This window comes from Enhydra lutris, unplaced genomic scaffold (genome assembly GCF_002288905.1).
Source record: "Enhydra lutris kenyoni isolate GAN:26980312 unplaced genomic scaffold, ASM228890v2 scaffoldscaffold28, whole genome shotgun sequence".
In the NCBI taxonomy this organism is placed as follows: Eukaryota; Metazoa; Chordata; class Mammalia; order Carnivora; family Mustelidae; genus Enhydra; species Enhydra lutris.
The window spans coordinates 4,823,820-4,844,860 of NW_019154112.1; the positions used below are offsets into that span (position 1 = coordinate 4,823,820).

The 21,041-nt window shown below is 42.4% G+C and overlaps 1 protein-coding gene across 1 annotated transcript in view; it reads right to left on the bottom strand.

The window, feature by feature from the left end:
- Positions 1-765: 765 nt before the first annotated feature.
- LOC111152252 (diphosphoinositol polyphosphate phosphohydrolase 1) overlaps positions 766-21,041 on the bottom strand; it is a 114,113-nt gene continuing 93,837 nt past the window's right edge. Inside the window, exons 3-5 of the mRNA XM_022510699.1 lie at positions 9,786-9,830; positions 4,572-4,656; positions 766-1,351 (exon numbers count right to left, since the gene is read on the bottom strand). Of these exons, the coding sequence (XP_022366407.1) occupies positions 1,173-1,351; positions 4,572-4,656; positions 9,786-9,830 (309 nt within the window). The 3' untranslated portion in view covers positions 766-1,172. The remainder of the gene's footprint in view (positions 1,352-4,571; positions 4,657-9,785; positions 9,831-21,041) is intronic.

Here is a 21,041-nt window from a genome sequence, read left to right on the forward strand (position 1 = left end):
GATAAGCAGACACCTGAATCATCCTCCCCGTGTAATTTTCGGGAACTTAAACATGGTCACCCGGGAGGGGATGGGACCATACACCTGCACTGGCCCGGGCCAGCGGACGATTCCGCACAAGGACAATGTCCAGTTCAGCACGGTGTAAGGCATGGATGCACGAGGAGAGAAGCCACTGTTGGCGGTAAGTAGCATAATGGAAAAAATTCCAACCCGCAGGACAGAAACAGTGCTTGATGCTCTAGTTTTTTAGATAGTGATCCCAAGAATCCAGTTCAAATCCCTACTGTCAACATGTACAGAGGACTCCAATCTCTATCATTGTTTCTCCAGGTCTGAGCTGAGGCCATTTGCTCCCGGGTCGGTAATAGAAAAGAAAATAGGTTTCTTCCTATGTCTTTCTTGGCAATGGAAACACAACTTTGAGAAGGCCATGAGTTCTGGGAGTGCTACGAAGGTAGCTAAACTCTTTCCGTACCCTATGTAACTACAGTCAGTGACTGGGGAAGAGAGAGAGGACAGGGACACTTACCTAGCCACTAGCATCAAAAAACAAAAAGGGAAATTAACTACAAGGCTCTCCATTTCAGAAACACCCCGAATTTAAAAAAAAAAAACCTTGAAAAATTAAACAGTTAAATTCCTCTTCTAAAAGTCATTTATTTACATATTATATGCCCAGTATATAATGTGTAGATAAATGTACCCTGCCGGGGAAGTGACTCCTGGACTGAACAGCGCATTAGAGGACAAATTCTTGAAAGGTTTCATCTCATACTGGTATCTTTTAATAAAAAAAAAAAATTAAAAATCAAAGAAAAAAACGTCTGGCCAGGGCTGGGGTGAGACAAACAGAACACTTCAGAATCCAAGGCCGAGGGAAGGCTGTCTGTCTCTCTAGACAATTGTAGGGGTGTGAAAAGGGAGGGACCAATCATGCACAAAAGTACTTACAAATTACACACCCACCCCCCCACCCCCTCCATAAAAAGAAAAGAAAAAGCCCATCACTTAACACCAAACAGCAACACCATCAAGAACCCCTTTCTCTGCTGCCCATCATGCCTTATTTGGAGAGGAGGCCTGTGAGGAGAGGTGAAAAGAGCAAGGGAGGGAAGATCTGCGCCCCAGTCTAGTTTCCAATTTCCATTCCTCTTACGCGAAGTCTTCAGTCATCTGACGCCTGGCCTGGAGCTCTGGGAAGAAACCGAGTACGTGGTGGCCACGACCGGGGTGCCGTTGTTGGCCGAGTAGCCTTGCCTCAACGTCTCAAAATACGACGCCTGCACCGGCTTGTGGTACTGCAGCACTTTAACGGCGTCTTCTATTTTAAACCATTCTCTCTTCCTTCCTGTGGGGGCAGACAGAAGAAGAAATGAGGACAAAAGGGAAGCGACCGCAGGCTTCTGATCTTCAGCTTCAGAGCAAGGGTCGCTGAAAACAGAAAAGCAACATTATCAAGACTTTAAAACCGGGCATTACGAAGGTGTTTTTCCTCCCTTTCTTTCCCTACAAGAGTATATGCTTCAAATACCATACAGATGTCTGATGCAGAAGATAGGGAAGACATCTGAGAAGCAGACTGTGTGAAACCCGCCCTCCTGGTCTCCTCTCGCATTCCGGGGCCTCTGGGCCTTGCCTGGCTTGCAGGTACACACCTGAAGCCCAGCCAGCACCCCCATCTTCTGTACAAATCAGCACGAACGTCCGCTTCCAGAATTATGGGGCTGCCTGCCTTATAATCAGTTATTTATTTCAGAATTTAAAGAGTTACATATCCATATATCATAAAATATTTTAAAAGTAACCATCCCTACTAACTTCTCAGTCTGTTTTCTTCCTTTTTTCTCAAATCTGTTTTTAAAATCCTTTATTTTTTTCTCTTATAATAAAAGATCATTGCTTAACATTAGGAAAATGGAAGAAAGTATAAAGAATACAATTACCTACAACACGAGAAACCACAAATGACTACCCTTGGTATCTTTGTGTCTTTGCTTTTCTTCCAACGTATCTGAAAAAGAGGCTGCCCTGAACAACTATAACTGGGATCATGCTTTCAGATGCTCGGAGTCCTGAGCAGCTCTAAGAAGAGTGCGGTGGTTAGAAACCCTGATGCTGGAGCTAACACGCTGGGCTCCAATAACATCACTGGCTCTAATGAACGGTCAGTTCGTGGCAAGTTACTGAACTAGGTACTGAGCTGTGCCCCACTTTCTTCATTTGTAGAGGTAATAACTAGTACCCATCTCACAAGTCTGTTGTGAGGATTTTTTTTTTTTTTTTTTAAAGATTTCATCTGTTTGACAGAGAGATTGCGAGAGAGGGAACACAAGCAGGGGGAACCGGAGAGAAGCAGGCTTCCCGCTGAGCAGGGAGCCCGATACGGGACTCCATCCCAGGACCCTGAGATCATGACCTGAGCTGAAGACAGACGCTTAACTGACTGAGCCAACCTGGTGCCCCAGTTGTGAGGATTAATATGTAAGATATTTGAATGATACCTGGCACACAGTATAGAAGAGTTTGCTTATCAGTACTATTATTATTGCTTCATTTTTTATTTCATACTCTTTCTTACGTACTTGTCTACATTATTAAAAAAATATGCGCAGCGCCTGGATGGCTCAGGCAGTAGAGCATCTGAATCTTGATTTTGGCTCAGGTCACGATCTCAGGGTTGTGAGATGGAGCCCATGTCTGGGCTCTGTGCTGGGTGTGGAGCCTGCTTAGGATTCTCTCTCTTCCCCTCTCCCTCAGCCCCCAGCACTCTCGCTCTTCAAAAACAACAACAACAACAACAAAAAACCTTTGTTTTTTTCTTTCTTTTAACCTCCCAGAAGAGGCCTAGAACTGAGATCCTAAGAATAAAACATGTGGACTCTAAAGGCCTCTGGTTCTGTAATGCCAAATTGGCTTTTCAGCAGGGCCATCCCACTCCTCAGCCCTGCCTGCGTGTGCCACATGTCGTTCTCACCACCGCCCCGCTCAGCAATGCTACCTTTCCCTCTGTCACTGCCTTATTCTTTAGGTGAAAACCAGAACCTCATTTCTGTTTTCATTTCACATTCCTATTTTAATATAGCTCTAATTAGTGTATATATAAGTTTATACCCTGCTTTTTTCATTCACCAACAATGATTCACAAGCCCTCTGCCATGGTCTATTAGCTTTCAGAAGCCCGTGTTTAACAGCTGTGTGACATTCCATCAGACGAATGTACCTCAGCTCACTTATCCTTCACTGAGGCGTACGTTTAAAAGCCAATTTCCACCCGAAAAAGGCTCATCTGAAGGACAGCTCACAGGCTTATTCTCCATATTTTAGACTATTTCAGTATTTCAATTCTCGCAAGTAGTACAAGGTGAAAGTCCTGTTGGATATTAATAGAGCAATGGTACCTTGATAATTCATATCACAAGTGTGTGACTCCCGCCTGACAGAGTGCTCTGAGGACAGGGCCATGCCACACTCATCTGTCTCCTTTTTAAGCCCTAGCACTGGCTGTCAAGGAGGCTATTTTTAATAAACCCCTACTGAATTCATTTACTTGAGCATAGTGCATTCTTACCAGATACAAAGCCGTTGAAAGCCGAAGGGCCACAAAACACCAACATCAGCAGTATGAGGGGCACGGTGGCAAAGCACACACGCACCATAAAGGGAGAGGTTTCAGCAACTGGATTCTATCCATTTGCTGATTTATAACTTTTTTTTTTATTATTTTTTTTATTTTTTATTTGTTTATTTTGAGAGACAGAGAGACAGAGTGAGAGAGAGAGCATGAGGGGGGGAGGTCAGAGGGAGAAGCAGACTCCCCACGGAGCTGGGAGCCCGATGTGGGACTCGATCCCAGGGCTCCGGGATCATGACCCGAGCCGAAGGCAGTTGCTTAACCAACTGAGCCACCCAGGCACCCTATATAACTGGTTTTTAAATTAATATTACACTTTCCTAAAATATACTTTCCTTCAGAGGCAAAAGATTAAACCATGATCCAACCATTAAATCTCCTAAGTTTTTAGTTCCAAAGACACACACCCAATAGTGATCTGAGCGATCAAAGAGAACGGCTTCTCAGGAGAAAGGGAGGGGCATCCAAAGGCAAGTATGGGTAAAACCGGAAACTGCTCCCACTACTCTGCTTCTACCACACAACTCTGGAGGGAGCGGCTCCCCCCACCAAACCAGCAGCTTTCTTCATCAGTATGAATAAGCATCACAAGGAACAGCCAAGGTCCTGCTCCCAGCTGGGGTTTAGTGGCCAGCGGTGGCCCTAGCATTGTGGCCGAGGGTCACTATCTGCTGTGGACGGTCCAGTTCGGTGTTAGAAACCACATTTCTTATTTTTTAGGCGCCATGTTTCTATTGGTTGACCAGGTACCCACCTTCAGCTTTCTTTTGAATATTTCAAAACACTACTTTTCATCAAAATGGACATGCTTGTTCCAATAAACATATTCTTCTATGACTTCTTTCATCAGGCTTGTTTCTAGGTCTGGGTCATGACATGTGGTGTGGCAAGGGCCAGTGGTGGGGAGCATTCTGAAAGCTATCTGGGGACAACTTACCAATGTTAACGGAATCTTCCCAGTCTTCCAGCACTTCTGTGACAATGAGCACATACACATACGTTCTGTGCTTCCTCTCCTGGTTCTGAAGGGCAAAGAGAAAAGGAAAGAGGAAGAGCTTTCCCTCAGAGAGCTGAGATTACTTAAGTGAAACACACTCTTAGCCATATGTCCAGAGAGCTCAGACACAAGCATTCCTTTTACTTTTAATCATCCTACAGTCATAAAGGGAATAGCGCCAGATGGCCTATTTAAAACATGCCGCACTTGCATTTACGGCTGTGCTCTTTGGCTGGCCTTCTAAAGCCCAAGCTTTAATCTCTTTTTTTGTTCCCCTTCCCCTAAGTACAACTTCCCAGGAAGGCTGTGAGAAGTTGTTTGTGACCCCTTGAGAAATGTAACTCGCAAGAACACAAGGAAGAGAAGAGGCTGTGGGTGGGTGGGGGTTCCATCAGCGTGAGCAAGCTGATGATCTGGCACGTCTCCCCTTCTCCTACTTACTTTGCTCATCTTTATTTCCCCACTTCTCACTTCCTTCCACCTTCCTCCAAACCTCAACCCAGCCTCTTAGCTTGTTCTTTCCACCTTTGCTATATAGTTACTTTATCTTCTTTTTCCTTCAGTGTTCTCTACACTGTATGTCCCTTCCTCGTATCTTGGAGAAGAGGAAGAGAGGTAGGGACAGGATAAACCATATAGGCAAACCTTGTTTGTGCGTTACAGACACTGCCTCTGCTATAAATGGAAGGTCTGTGGCAATGTGGTGTCAAGCAAGTCTACCAATGTCTTCTTCCTAATGGCATTTACTTACTTTGTGTCTGTCAGTTTGGTAATTCTCACAGTACTTCAGACTTTTTCATTATTATTGTAAGTGTTACGGCAATCCGTGATCAGTAACTATTGATGTTGCTATTGTAATTGTTTTAGGGTCCCACAAAGGATGCCCCTATAAGATAGTGAACTCAAGCAACAAATCTCACTGACTGGCCATTCCCGTCTCTCTGTCCTTCTCCCTATTCCCTGAGACACAACAAAATTAAGATTAGGCCAATGAGGAGTGCCTGTGTAGCCCCATTGGTTAAGCGTCTGCCTTTGGCTCAGGTCATGATCCCAGGGTCCTGGGATTGAGCCCCGTATTGGGCTCCCTGCTCAGCAAGGAGTCTGCTTTTCTCCTCCTCTGCCAGCTGCTCCCCCTGCTTGTGCTCCTCTCTCTCTCTAATAAACTCTAAAAAAAAACCAACAACAAAAAAATAAACTTATAAAACAAGATTAGCTAATTAATAACCCTACAGTGGCTTCTAAATGTTCAAGTGAGAGAAAAAGTTGCATAGCTCTACACTCCCTTTAAATCAGAAGCTCGCAATGATTAAGCTTGGTGAGGAAGGCACACTGAAAGCCAAGACAGGCTGAAAGCTAGGCCTCTCGCACCAGTTAGCCAAGGTGTGAATGCAAAGGAAAAGTTTTGGAAGGAAATTAAAAGTTCTACTGCAGTAAACGCATGCATGACAAGAAAGCGAAACAGCCTTACCGCTGATATGGAGAAGGTTTGAATGTTCTGGATGGAAGATCAACCCAGTCACAACCGTCCCTTAAGACAAAGCCTGACCCAGAGCAAGGCCCTTGCTCTCTTCAGTTCTGTGAAGGCTGAGAGAGGTGGGGAGGCCGAAGGAGAAAAGCCTGAAGCTAGGAGAGGTGGCTTCATGCGGGTTAAGGAAAGAAGCCGTCTCCGTAACACAAAAGTGCAAGGGGAAGCAGCAGGTGCTGGTGGAGAAGCTGGAGCGAGTTCTCCAGGAGACCTAGGTCTGATCATCCATGACGGGGCTATACTAGACAACAGCTTTTCAGTGTAGACGAAACAGCCTTCTATTGGAAGAAGATGCCATCTAGGACTTTCATAGTCAAAGAGGTCAATGCCTGGCTGCAAAGCTTCAAAGGACGGAGTGACTCTCTGGTCAGAGCAGCTGGTGACTTCTAGTTGAAGCCAGGGCTCAAGGATCATTCCAAATATCCTAGGGTCCTCAAAAATTAAGCGAAATCGACTCTGCCGTGCTCTTACAAATGGAACAAAGCCTGGATGACAACACACCTGTTTCCAACATGGTTTACTGAATACTTAAAGCCCGCTGTTGAGAACTGCTCAGAAAAAAAGATTCCTTTCAAAACAAATAATACATTATATGCTAATAAGAATAGCCAAAAACCCCACAAAAAAAAAAAAAAAGATTCCTCATTGACAGTGTCCCTGGTCAGCCAAGCGCTCTGATGGAGATGGACAATATGAATGTTTCCATGCCTGCTAGCACAACATCCGTTCCACAGACCATGGATCAAGGAGTCATTTCAACTTGTAAGTCCTTCTATTTAAGAAATACACTTCATAAGGCTAGAGCTGCCAGAGAGTGAGTGATTCCTCTGATGGATCTGGGCAAAGAAAACTGGAAACCTTCTGGAAAGGACTCACCATCTAGATGTCATAAAGAACAATGGTGATTCATGGAAAAAGGTAAAAAATATCAACACGAACAGGAGTTTGGAAGAAGCTGATTGCAATCCTCATGAAGGATTTTGAGAGATTCAAGACTTGAGTGGAGGAAGAAACTGCAGATGTGGTAGAAAGAGCAAGAGAACTAGAGTAAGTGGAGTCTGCAGTCAGTTAAGCGTCCAACTCTTTTTTTTTTTTTTAAGATTTTATTTATTTATTTGAGAGAGAGAGAGCATGAGAGGGGGAGGGTCAGAGGGAGAAGCAGGCTCCCTGCTCAGCAGGGAGCCTGATGCGGGACTCAATCCTGGAACTCCAGGATCATGACCTGAGCCAAAGGCACTCGCCCAACCACCTGAGCCACCCAGGGACCCAAAGCGTCCAACTCTTGGTTTCAGCTCAGGTCATGATCTCAGAGTCGTGAGATGGAGCCCTGCACTGGGTTCCGTATTCAACATAGAGTCTGCTTAAAACTCTCTCTCTCGGGGCGCCTGGGTGGCTCAGTGGGTTAAGCCGCTGCCTTCAGCTCAGGTCATGATCTCAGGGTCCTGGGATCGAGTCCCACGTCGGGCTCTCTGCTTAGCAGGAAGCCTGCTTCCTCCTCTCTCTCTCTCTCTGCCTGCCTCTCCGTCTACCTGTGATCTCTCTCTGTCGAATAAATAAAATCTTAAAAAAAACAAAACAAAACAAAACAAAAAAAAACCTCTCTCTCTCTCCTTCTCTCCTTCCAACTGCCCTGTGCTTATGCTATCAAAAAAGATAGAAAGAAAGAAAGGAAGGAAGGAAGGAAGGAAGGAAGGAAGGAAGGAAGGAAGTGGAGCCTGAAAATGGAACTGAATTGCTGCAATCTCATGGTAAAACCTGAAGACATGAGAAGCTGCTTCTTATGGACGAGTACAGAAAGTGGTTTCTTGAGATGGAGTCTACCCCTGGTGAAGACTGTGTGAAGATTGTTGAAGTGACAACAGAAGATTTAGAATATTCCATAAACGCAGTTGATAAAGCAGCAGTAGGTTTGAGAGGACAGACTCCCAATTTTGAAAGAAGTTGTACTGTGTGTAAACAGCATAGTCTGCTACAGAAAAAGTATATACAAAAGGGAGAGTCAACTGGTGCAACAAGCTATTTTTTTTTAAATATTTTATTTATTTATTTGACAGAGAGAGACCCAGTGAGAGAGGGAACACAAGCAGGGGGAGTGGGAAAGGGAGAAGCAGTCTTCCTGCTGAGCAGGGAGCCCGAGGAGGGGCTTGATCCCAGGACCCCGGGACCACGACCTGAGCCGAAGGCAGACGCCTAATGGCTGAGCCACCCAGGCTCCCTGCAAACTTCTTATTTTAAGAAACTGCCACAGCCAACCCAATTCTTAGCAACCATGACCCTGATCAGTCAGCAATCAACACGGAGGCAATCCCCTCTCCCAGCAAAAAGACTGTAACTTGCTAGAAGTTCATGATGATTAGCATTTTTTAGCAATAAAGTATTTTTAAATTAAGGCATATACATTAATACAGACATTGTAAGTGTATATATACACTTCATACACTACAATATAGTATAAATATAACTTTTATATGCGCTGACAAAAATCAAACATTTGACTTGCTTTATTGCAATAAATGCTCTATTGCAGTGGTCTGGAACTGAACCGACAGTATCTCTGAGGTTACGCCTGTACTTTGAAATAATCCTATTTGTCTGGAGGAGACTATGGGATTTTGAAAAAGAAAGTAAACTATTCTCTTGGTGCTGCTTTGTTTTGAAAACACAGCAAAACAAAGATGGCGTCTACCCTAGACTCAGACCTCAAGGGACTAGATGTTTTTGTCCCCCCATGATTAGGATGTTGAAATCCTAACTCCCAATGGATTAGTATTAGGAGGTAGTATTAGGAGCTCCCAATGTGGCAGCAGATTGGGTTGAGAAGGGCTGACTCTTGGGATAAAAGAGGCCCCAGTGAGCAACCATCCCCCTTTCACTGTGTGAAAACAGAGAGAAATGGCTACAAGTACCCCCTGCTGTTCAAAAATTCTAGGTAAGCCACTTCACTTTTATGAAAGACCTACATCAGTACCCGCTTTTGCTAACTGAAAGAAATCTGAAGAGGAATTTGCGTTTATTTAAAAAAATAAAAGTGAAAAGCAAAAGAAGCATTCAGCATTTCCACTGCAGCGAGCTATTAGAAGCAGTGGCCACCTGGAGCCGTGAGAGAGGAGAGGGTGGTCAGCTGGGCTCCTTCCCTGGGAACTACACTCAGCACTCCCTCATTGAGCCGCCAGAGCTGTGGACTGGGGCTCTGCACACCTGTGCGTTAACTTCACTTATTTTATGTAACCATTAACAACATGGATCCTGAAGTATCAGAAAAGCCTCAGAGAGATTGTTTTTTGGTTTTGGAAGTGCTAAAAAAAAAAATCACCATATAAATTAATTGCTTCTTCACTTTCTACCATTTTGACTTACAAAAGGCTTCCTATGAACACACTACTTTTGGATAGCAGGAGAAACTAGTAACTATGAACCAGGAAGTGGGTCCTCACCAGACAGTGAGTCTGCTGGGGCCTTGATTTTGGACTTTCTAGCTTCCAGAACTGTGAGAAACCCATTTTTAGTGTTTACAAGCCACTCAGTTTTGTTACAGCAGCCCGAAAGGACGAAGACAAAGAAATACATATATCCATATTACATGGTTACGAACATGATACCAATTGCATCAAAGATTTTAACAGGCTTACCTCAAAAATTCCAACTAATCTTCCCAATGTCCCTTTTACTCCAGCCTGAAAAGTGAAGAAGAAGAATTAACACATTAATATTGTTTATATTGCTGGTCTCATTCTGAATCAAAACCCAAGGATGACTAGGTCTATGGAGGTCACACCAGTATTTTCTGAGTGTCACAGACTGGTAACAGCAGGTGTGCGCTAGGGAGGGAGGATTCCTCTCATCTCCTCCCCATCTCTCTCCCCACTGCCATGCAGGCCAAACACAGCAGGTAATCAAGGCCATGAAGCTACACGGAAGATATTTTGAGGTATTAATTACTTCACTCACTCACTCATTCATTCATTCATTCATTCAACAAATACATTGCCTAATACGTGTCAGAGATACAGTGATAAATAGGCTAAAACACAGGATCCAAGAACACAGGATCCTTATCTGACTCGTTCTTGGCTGTCTGCATACAGTATGCCTGAAACGGCTCAGCACCTTGTAGAAGCAGCTCAGAAGGCATAAGTTAACAAGTACATAAACCTGGTGATTCTGCTAGTGACAGGAATTGACAGAGATGCACAGAATGATATGATGGACAGAGTGACAGGGAGGGGGCAACTTCATACAGTGGTCAGGCCTTTGTGCATAAACTCCGTATCTCCTATTGGCCCTTCGGTATTTTTTTTTTTTTTTTAATTTGTGTCTTTCTGATGCATCACAGACACATTTTTCAGTTTATTTCAATTGATTTTCTTTTCAGCCTATCAAAACTAGAGCTATCCCATCTCTAGGCATGTTTTTCATTTCTACCTGTTCTTTACATATCTGTTTCCATTATGTATGCCTTTGTTTCCATGATTTTTTGTTCTTTTAAATTTAAAGTTATCCCTTCATTCACCTTTGAACAGCTTGAACATACTTAAGTTCCTTGTCAGGCCATGCCATAAAATTCATTTCATCTGAAGTGAATTCATGTTCCAACTGGTGAAGGGCTTACTTGTGAAGCTTCTGCTCCAAGGATATCCAGGGAATACTGCAGGCAGAGCCACGGAATCAGGGTATGGTTTGGCTCCATCTTTTATGGTGCATTGCTTCTGTGTCCTCTCCCTACCTAGGTGCACACCTTTCTAAAAGTCTCTGCTCCTGGTATCCTTTCCTTGGGAACCTGGGCTCCCCCTACTCCAAGGGGTTTGAACACTAGCCACCCAAGGCCTGTCAGGCTGCAGTCTTCCCATGACATTCAGGAGTTCTACCCTGTTTCTGATCTATAGAGATGGTACCCACCTTACTTTTGTACCAAGCTATGTCTTTTTAGCTTTTGGTTTTTCTATTTTATATCTGTCCCTGCTAGAGGTGAGGAGAGCAAGAGAAGGATGAATCCCTGGAAGTGCCTAGGAAATGCTGTAACTTGTTTTTAATTTCCACTGCCATGTTATTTTATAACTAAATTTGTAATAAACTAAAAATTGAGGCAAAAATACTTTCTAAAGACAAGAGGTACTCATTAAATCTGTACAGAATGAAGAAAATTTTGAAATAAGTACTCTGGAAGTTCTTCAAAGATATTTAAAATAAAGGCCAATTTATAGGCCTAGACTCCTAGGTGAGCTATATTTAAAAATTAATTTTTGAGAATTATCTGTCAAAGAATTCTCTTCTTTCCTCTTGCCAACATGCCTGTTCATTTCCCATCCATTCTTTCCCCCATGTGGCTTTGGGGTCTACTGAAATGGAAATGTTTACCTTTTCTCATTTAAACTGATTCTCTACAAGTTTAAAAATTTTTTTGTATTTATTTAAGTAATCTCTACAGCCAATGTGGGGCTTGAACTAATGAAGAATAAGGGCCACACACTCCACTGACCAAGCCAGCCAGGTGCCCTTAAACTGACTCTTTACATTTTTAGAGATAATTGCACTCCACGGCCAGCTAAGACTAAGATTGTACTTCATGAATTAACCAATGTAGCTGCCTGAACAAGTGGGACGAGCTGGCAGGCCAGCCTAGACTAGAAAACCAATTCAGTACCCTGACCCCAGTAGCCTGAACACTCAGATCAACTCTTGAGACGTGGCACTCGTGCTCCTGCCTGTGGTCCCACCGACTGGGCCTAGAGCATCCGTCAGGTTGGTGGGGAGGGAGGGAGGTAAGGAGATTCAGAGAGGTTCATAGAGGCCATCATTCACATTTCTCCTCTGCAAAGTAGAGACAGAGTTCTCTTTAGCAGTTTTAACTGTTCAATTAAAATTTTTTTCCCTAAAGAAACCAAAAGTTTAGAAAAGAAAATGACCTCCAATTTTTCTTTTTATTTGTCAGAAAGAGAGAGAGAGAGAGAGCGCGAGCACAGGCAGACAGAATGGCAGGCAGAGGCAGAGGGAGAAGCAGGCTCCCTGCTGAGCAAGGAGCCTGATGTGGGACTCGATCCCAGGACACTGGGATCATGTCCTGAGCTGAAGGCAGCCACTTAACCAACTGAGCCACCCAGGCGTCCCTCATCTCCGATTTTTAAAAAAAGATTTTATTTATTTATTTAAAGAGTGTGTACTCATGGGGATAGGGAGTGGAGGAGGAGGAGAGGGACAAGGGACAAGCAGACTCCACGCTGAGCTCAGAGCCTGACACAGGGCTCAATCTCATGACCTGAGCCAAAATCAAGAGTTGGACACTTAACTGCCTGAACCACCCAGGCGCTCCAATCTCCAATTCTTTTTTTTTTTTAAGATTTTATTTGTTTCTTTGACAGAGAGAGAGATCACAAATAGGCAGAGAGGCAGCACAGAGAGAGGGGGAAGTAGGCTCCATAACAAGCACAGAGCCTGATGCGGGGCTCGATCCCAGGACCCTGAGATCATGACCTGAGCCAAAGGTAGACACAAACCACTGAGCCATCCAGGTGCCCCCCAATCTCTAATTCTTAAGGGAGCAATTAATTTAATATTATGACAGTTCAATACAACTTATTTAAAACTTTTGTTTAATAATGGTGTTTTCTGCATTCAACATCAACACATATCTGATTTACTTTAACAGAGGCAGTTGGAAAAAGCATTAAAGCATTTTTCTTTTTCTTTCTTCTTCTTCTTTTTTTTTATTTTTGCATTTTTCTTTATCACATAGATGCATTCTGGGGCGCTTGGGTGGCTCAGTCGGTTGAGCATCCGCCTTTGGCTTGGGTCACGACACGGGAGTCCCAGGGCTCTCTGCTCAGTGGGGAGCCTGCTTCCCCCTCTGCCATTCACCCCACTCATGCTCTCTAATAAATAAATAAAATCTGAAAAAAATAAAATAGATGTCTTCTTACAAAGTCTAGTGTAACTTAAATAATGCCATCTGCACAAAGAAATTTTAGTGGCATTTATTTTCACTTCTAATTAAACTTCAAGTTGTGGAAATTAACAATAGCTTTGTTTCAGTGTTTCAAGTTTTTTTTTTTTTTAAAGATTTTATTTATTTGACAGAGAGAGAGAAATCACAAGTAGGCAGAGAGGCAGGCAGAGAGAGAGGGGGAGGAAGCAGGCTCCCCGCAGGGCAGAGAGCCCGACTCGGGGCTCGATCCCAGGACCCTGCTGGGATCATGACCTGAGCCGAAAGCAGAGGCTTTAACCCACTGAGCCACCCAGGCGCCCCCAGTGTTTCAAGTTTTATACCAATATTTAGGGGATCTACTTTTGAAAATTCTATCTAAGGTGATCTTGCCAATGAGTTTATGGTGAAAAGCAAAGAAATATTCTTTTATCTACCAGTTTTCTTAGGAGGAGGTGCCTCTTTCGTAAGCAAGAGGATTTCAGTTCTTGAAAGTCATAGTGCTGATCAAGAGGAAGATTCCTCAGAGGCAAAGGTCCTCCAAGACAAGAGTTCACTGCAACATTTTACGTTTTCATGCTTCTCCACCGTCCAATCAGCTTTGAGCTAGCTCCCTGTCAACTTTTGCCACAAGCACCAGGAGAGAGTTATTTTTGTCGCTCACATGATTCTCGCATGTGGGCTGGGGTAGGTGTCAGGGTCACATTAGACAGAGAGCTGGCTCCAACATTTCGGGATGAGATTTGAGTCAGGGTTTATGGAAGTCTGGTGTAGGCAGGGTGCTGGGATGGACCTGTTCTTCTCCAAATCATATAAAAGCAGTTATAATTTCAATCTATATGTCAAAAACCCAAAATCCGGAGAAGGAGACTTTGTTTAAAAGCTAATTTTAGCTAGCAGTAAGAACTCCCTTTAAAAAAAAGAAAAAAGAAAAAGAAAAAATCTATTGCCCTTCATTATCCAACTACATGCAGTTAAGTGCTGCCTTGAACTTCTAAGTAGAATACTTTAATTCTAGCACTTTCGGACTAGTTAACAAAAATAATTTGGGCAACTGCTTACTTTTTAAAAAGAAAAAACCCTACAAATTTCTTTTTTTCCCCTTTTGGGGTGTTTTGCTGAGACTGGAAGTACCAACTAGCGAGAGTCCTGTGATGCCGTCTTTCCTGCTAGTAAGCTCTCCCACCAAGCACACGAGACTCAGGCGGAGGCACTGCCAATGGACCGGCCTTGGAGAACGCCCCTCCGACAATATGCCACCACGAAGAGCCCTGGCTGTGTCGTTGTAGTCTGAGTGGGTACAAAATGGATCATCACCTTCTGAAACCTATTTTTTACTCTTAAGGTGGACATTCTGGCAGACACTGACAGGTGTCTAGCGCACGGGCATTCTTCCTTCCACTGTGCTACCAGTAAGACCTGGATTCTGTTCAGGCAAGAGCTATGGCACACCTGGAATGGCACAGGGAATTCTGCTCCCTTCTGCAGTGACAGGTTCAGGTGTGCCATGACCCAGTTCTGGACCAATGGTTTCTGGGAGGTTGTCTCTTGGGGGCTCATGGAAAGATTTCCCACCATGATAAAGAGCTGCATAAAAAGAAACCCTACAACTTGCTTGTCAAGTGGGGACCTGAAAACTTGGAGCTGCTACAGTCACCCTGTGCACCTAAGGCGAAGGGCAGGAGACTCAATGAGAAGCTGAACGGGAGTTGAGTCCTGAGGTGGCCGAGCTGCTGAAGCATGACATAATGAATGTCCAACCTCTGGGCTTGCTACGTGAGAAAAATAACCGGTATGGTTGAAGCCGCTTCTAGGCAGGTACTCTGGTACTGTATCAGAACACTTCCTGCTACTCGCTTTGATTTAGAAGGTAGCTCTCAGAGGAAGACTTGAGTATCCCAAAATAATTATGAACATCCAAGGGAACTGTAGTGTAACAGCTTGCTCTATTAAAGTGATAAGCCCAGACCCAAAAGGAGCTCAGGGGAGCCACTCTCAGGCAAGTATGTGTATGAGGAAACCCAGGAACAAAAATATACGGTCTTCAATACACACACCTTTCTGGTACCTGCCAAACTTAAGTAACAGCAGGAAAAGAGTCACACTGAAGACAGATGAAAGTAGATGGGACGCCATCATGATTAAGTCCAGTGAAATCCCATCCCAGAGATTTTTTGGTTTTGTTTTTTACATATTTCAAACATCAAAAAAGTAAAGAAATAACAGACATTCAGGTAGTAGCCAGCTTTGTCAAATAGTGATGTACCATTTTGTGTTTTATTTTTTTTTAAGATTTATTTATTTGAGAGTGAGAAAGAGAGTGTGCATGCATGCAAGAGTCAAGGAGAGAAAGAGCGAGAAGCAGACTCTCCGCTGAGCAGGAAGCCCAACTAGGGGCTCAATCCCATGACCCTGAGATCATGACAGACGCTTAACTGACTGAGCCACGCAGGCACCCATGTATTTTTTAATTTTTTTTAAAGAAATAAAACTACTGGTACCACTAAAGCCCCGTGTGTACTCTCCAGCCCTTAAAGGTAACTACTCATCTGAATTTGGTGTTTATCACTCTCTTGCATATCTTTATACTTGTAATACTTAGGTATCTAGCCATTATTCACGGTAAACAGTACTTTCTGTATGTTCCTCTACTCAATTTAAAAAAAAAAAAAGGATTATACTTTCTGCAACTTTGTCCCCTCAATTCCATGATTCTGAGTTTTAGATATATTGAAATATGTAGTTCAAGTTAATTCATTTTGGTTGCTGAACAGTATTCTACTTTAGGAACTTACCACAATTAATTCATTTGCTTGTTGGTACACATTTAGTTCTGTGATTATAAAAACCACTGCAAAACCCAAAACCAAAACCCAAAACCTCTCTTGTAGATATATCCTTGTTACAACCCACCACCTGTGTCAGTTTCTTTAAGATCAAATTTCTGAATCACAGGATAAAAGTACCACCAATTTCCCCACATATTATCAAGTTCCTCATGGCAGAAATGACCACAATTCTCTACTTCTTCCTGTATCCATGTCCTTTGAAATGTGATTTTACAGTTCTTCCTATCAAGGGATACTCCTTTACGAGGCTGACCTTGTGACTTGGCCAAGAGAATGCAGACTGACGCTGTACCAATTCCAAGACTAGGCCTCAAGAGGTCTTGTAGCTTCCACTCTGTCTCTTGGAACTCTGCCACTGCCATGTGATCTAGTCTCCTAAAGGATGAAAGACCTGTCTCAGCCGAGGGTAACAGAAAGCAGCCTACAGCCGGCTGATCTCCAAACGAGAAAGCCTAGCTAAGAGGAGCAGAGCTGCCTACTCTGCCCAGAGCCGGCCGTAGACATTGGAGCAGTCCACTCAGTTTAGTACTGAGGAGTAGACACTGGAAGCAGACCCATGGGCTTGTGAGTAACAACCAATACTTAACTAATTTAAGCCACTGAGTTTGGGGACAGCTTGTTACACAGCAGTAACTACCTGGTGTATTCTCCAAGTACACAGGCAACGTACAAGTTCCCATCACTCTCATTCCTCTTGAATATTTTTTTTGTTGTTGTCAGCCTTTTAAATTTTAAGTCAACATGAGGAGTATGAAATTACACTGCATAATTTTTCTAACGGTGCACTTTTTCCTGTTTAATGGACATTCGGATTTCTTTTGGGAATTCATACTATTTTATCCACTTTTCTTATTTGATTATTGACCATTGTAATGATCTTTTTTTTAAATTAATTTATTTATTTGGGAGAGAGGCAGTGAGAGAGAGCATGAGCGAGAAGGTCAGAGGGAGAAGCAGACTCCCCGTGGAGCTGGGAGCCCGATGCGGGACTCGATCCCGGGACTTCGGGATCCTGACCTGAGCTGAAAGCAGTCATCCAACCAACTGAGCCACCCAGGTGTCCCTGTAATGATCTTCTGAAATTCTGTCTTAATACTTAACCTCTGTGATAAACATATGTTCTGCTCCCAGCCTGATACCTGTCTTTTATCTTCGTTTTTTTTTTTTAATTTTATTAAGTTTTTAAATTTTAGTTCCAGTATAGTTAACATACAGTGTTACAATGGTTTCAGGTATACAATACAGTGATTCGACAATTCTTTTTTTTTTTTTTTTTTTAAAGATTTTATTTATTTGACAGAGATCACAAGTAGGCAGAGAGGCAGGCAGAGAGAGGGGGCGGGGAAGCAGGCTCCCTGCTGAGCAGAGAGCCCAATGCGGGGCTCCATCCCAGGACCGGGGATCATGACCTGAGCCAAAGGCAGAGGCTTTAACCCACTAAGCCACCCAGGTGCCCCTGATTCAACAATTCTCTATGTGGTCTTCGTAAGTGCACTCCTCAATCCCCATCACCTATTTCACCCATTCCCCCCACCGCCAACCTTCCCTCTGGTCACCAACAGTTTGTATAGTTACAAGTCTGTTTTTTGGTTTGTCTCACTCTCTCTCTTTTATTAATTCCATATATGAGTGAAATGAAATGTATTTGCCTTTCTCTGACTTACTTGTTTTTATTTTTGATGTCCTATGCTAAACATGTTTCATAAGATATTGCTGATTTTACTTATCTTTTCCTTTTGTCTTTTGAGTATTCTTTCAATCTCCCACACTTTTTCTAATAGTCTGATAATATGATCCATCAAAATTAACTTGGGAATTTATTCCCAAAATACCCAATGATCCAGAGGCTCCAGAATAGATCCAGTAGGTATCATTCTGTTTTACCAATCTAGTTGTCAATTTGTATACTAATATCGTGTGGTTTGAACTAATACAGCTTTATCTTAATACCTGCAAGGGTAGTCCCCTCTCCTCTGTTCTTTTTCAAAAACTTCAAAGCCATTTTTGTACTTTTATTCTTCCATATAAATATTAAAATATCAAAAATCAGTTTTTCAGATCTCTGAAAAATCCTTTTGGGATGTTTATTTTTATTATTGAATTTTTAGGTTAATTTAAGAAATACATCTTTACAATAGTCTTATCAGGAAATAGACTATCTCTCCCTTAGGTATTTTCAACAAACTTATTATTTTTATTGTAAACATCCTGCACTAGTCTACAGCAAAGCATTTTAGTTTTAGTTCAGTTTTGTTGCTATGAATGGTTTGTATTTTTAAAAAGTTATGCATTTTCTAATCAATTACTGCTTTAAAAGAAACATTGCTGGACTCTGCATATTAATCTTATGTTTGCAACCTTTCTAAATGCTCTTACTAGTTGTACCAGTTTCCGTTGTGTTCGTTTTCTGAGTTAATAATTATATCATCTAAGTAAATAATTATATCGTCTGCAAATAACAATTTTGCTTCTTCTTTTTGAATATTTACAATTTCTATTTATTTTTGTCTTACTGCAGTGGTTAGGACCCCAGTTTAGTATTAAATGGTAGCATGAGAGCAAACGTAACTGCCTTTTTCCTGTCTGTTGGGAAAACTCAGAAGATTTCAAAACTATGATGCTTATTGCAGGTTTTATTAAGACCAACTATCAGGTTAAGGAATTTTATTTTAGTTTGCTAACAACTTTCAAAATGGACAGATACTGAATTTTATTTTTTAAAGATCTTTTCTTATTTTAAGTACAATATACCCCCAACATGGGCTCAAACTCACGACCTATGAGTCATATCAAGATGAAGAGGCACATGCTCTACTGACTGATCCAGCTAGGCGCCCCTGGATACTGAACTTAAGATAATTTTTCCTTATTTACTGAGATGATAATTTAATTTTAATCTCTTAATGAAGTAAATTACATAAGCATATTTTCTGAGACTTGTATTTTGGGGATAATTTAGTTGTGCGATATTTTGAGAAAGTTGCAGATCCTATTTGCTCTTCTTTAACTTGGGATTTTTTTTTTTTTAAGATTTTATTTATTTATTTGATAGAGAGAAAGAGCACAAGCAGGGGGAGCAGCAGAGGGAGAGGGAGCAGCAGACTTCCCACTGAGTAGGAAGCCCAACGCAGGGGTCTATCCGAGGATCCTGGGATTATGACCTGAGCTGAAGGCAGACACTTAGCCAGCTGAGCCACCCAGGTGCCCATCCTTTCTACTTCTAATTATCAGGATCGGGATCAGCAAACTATAAATCTGTCCTGCCATTGATTTTTGTAAATAAGCTTGCACTGGAACATAGCCAGGCTCATTCACTGAAGTATTATGTATGGGCTCATTCATGTTATGACAGCAGAACTGAGTATTTGTGAGAGATACCATACGGCTTCCAAAATCTAAGTATTTATTATCTGGCCCTTTACAGAAAAGCTTGCTGATCACTGATCAAGAGTACCCAAGCCTTAAGAGGTATAGTTCTTTTCTGAAACAGTTCTTTAAGATAAAAATATATAGGGGTGGGGAATTCCTGGGTGGCTCAGTTGGTTAAGCAGCTGCCTTTGTCATGATCCCAGGGTCCTGGGATTGAGTCCCACATCAGGCTCCCAGCTCAGCAGGCAGCCTGCTTCTCCCTCTGCCTACTGTTTTCCCTCCTTGTGCTCACTCGCTCTTTCTCTCTGACAAATAAATAAATAAAATCTTAAAATATATATATGAGTGCCTGAATGGCTCAGTTGGTTCACCGTCTGCCTTTGGCTCAGGTCATGATCCCAGGGTCCTGGGACTGAACCCAGCATCAGGCCCCCAAACCCCAGAGAGCCTGCATTTCCCTCACCCTCTGCCAGCTGCACCCCTCTTTGTGTTTCTCTGTCAAATAAATAAATAAAATCTTGAAAAAAAAAAAGGATAAAAACGTGTATTTTTGAAATTTTGGTAAAGTTCAATTAATCTTAGTATTTTTTTGTCAGCAGGTGATTAAACACTCAATTTTGATAAACATTAATCTGTATACAGATTTTCTAACCTTTTTTTTTTTAGATTTTATTTATTTATTTGACAGACAGAGATCACAAGTAGGCAGAGAGGCAGGCAGGAGAGAGAGGAGCAGAGAGCCTGATGTGGGGCTCGATCCCAGGACCCTGGGATCATGACCCGAGCTGAGGGCTGAGGCTTTAACCATTGAGCCACCCAGGCACCCCAGATTTTCTAATTTTTAAGACTTTATTTATTTATTTATTTAGAGTGTGAATACGCATGAATGGGGGAGGGGAAGAGAGAGAGGGAGAGACTCTCAAGCTCATTCTGCGCTTAGCCCGTAGCCGATGTGGGGCTCAATCTCACAACCCTGAGATCACAACCTGAGCCCAAATCAAGAGTCAGATGCTTAAGTGACTAAGGCCCCAGGTACCCTCGGGTATTCTAATTTTTGTGTAGGTTTGGGTAGCTTTTTCTAGAACAAAAAAAAAAATTTTTTTTAAGATTTTATTTATTTGAGAAAGAGAGAGTGCACAAGTAAGAGCAGGGAAAGGGGCAGAGGGAGGGGGAGGAGCAAACTCCCCACTGAGCGGGAAGCTGAGGTGGAGCTTGATCCCAGCACCCTGGGATCATTACCCAAGCAGAAGGCCAATGTTTAACTGACTGAGTCACCCAAGTACCCTCTTCTGGAAAATTTTTATCGAAGTTTTCTAATTTTTGTGTTTATGGCTCTACATAGCAGCATTCTCATAATGTAGAAGATTCTATTATATTCTATGGTTATTTCTTATTTTATTTATTTGTTACCTTTTCTCATTTCCTTTATCAATAGTCCTGCAAGAGGCTTGTCTATTTTATTAGAAAAATAAAAGTAACCCACTTTTGGTTTTGTTGATCATTTATATTTTCCTGTATTAATTTTTGCCCTTTTCCTTGCTATTTCCATCCTTTTACATTCTTTGAGTGTATCCTGTTGTTTTTTTCTAGTGTACTGAATGGATTGCTTAGTTTATTTAATGTCTATTTTGCTTTTTAATAAAAGCCTCTAAGGCTCAAAGAACTGAATGAGCTATACCCAGTAAGTCATGGTATGAAGGGCTTTCAATTGTTCAGTTCTATTTGTTTACTAATTTTTATTGTGATTTGTG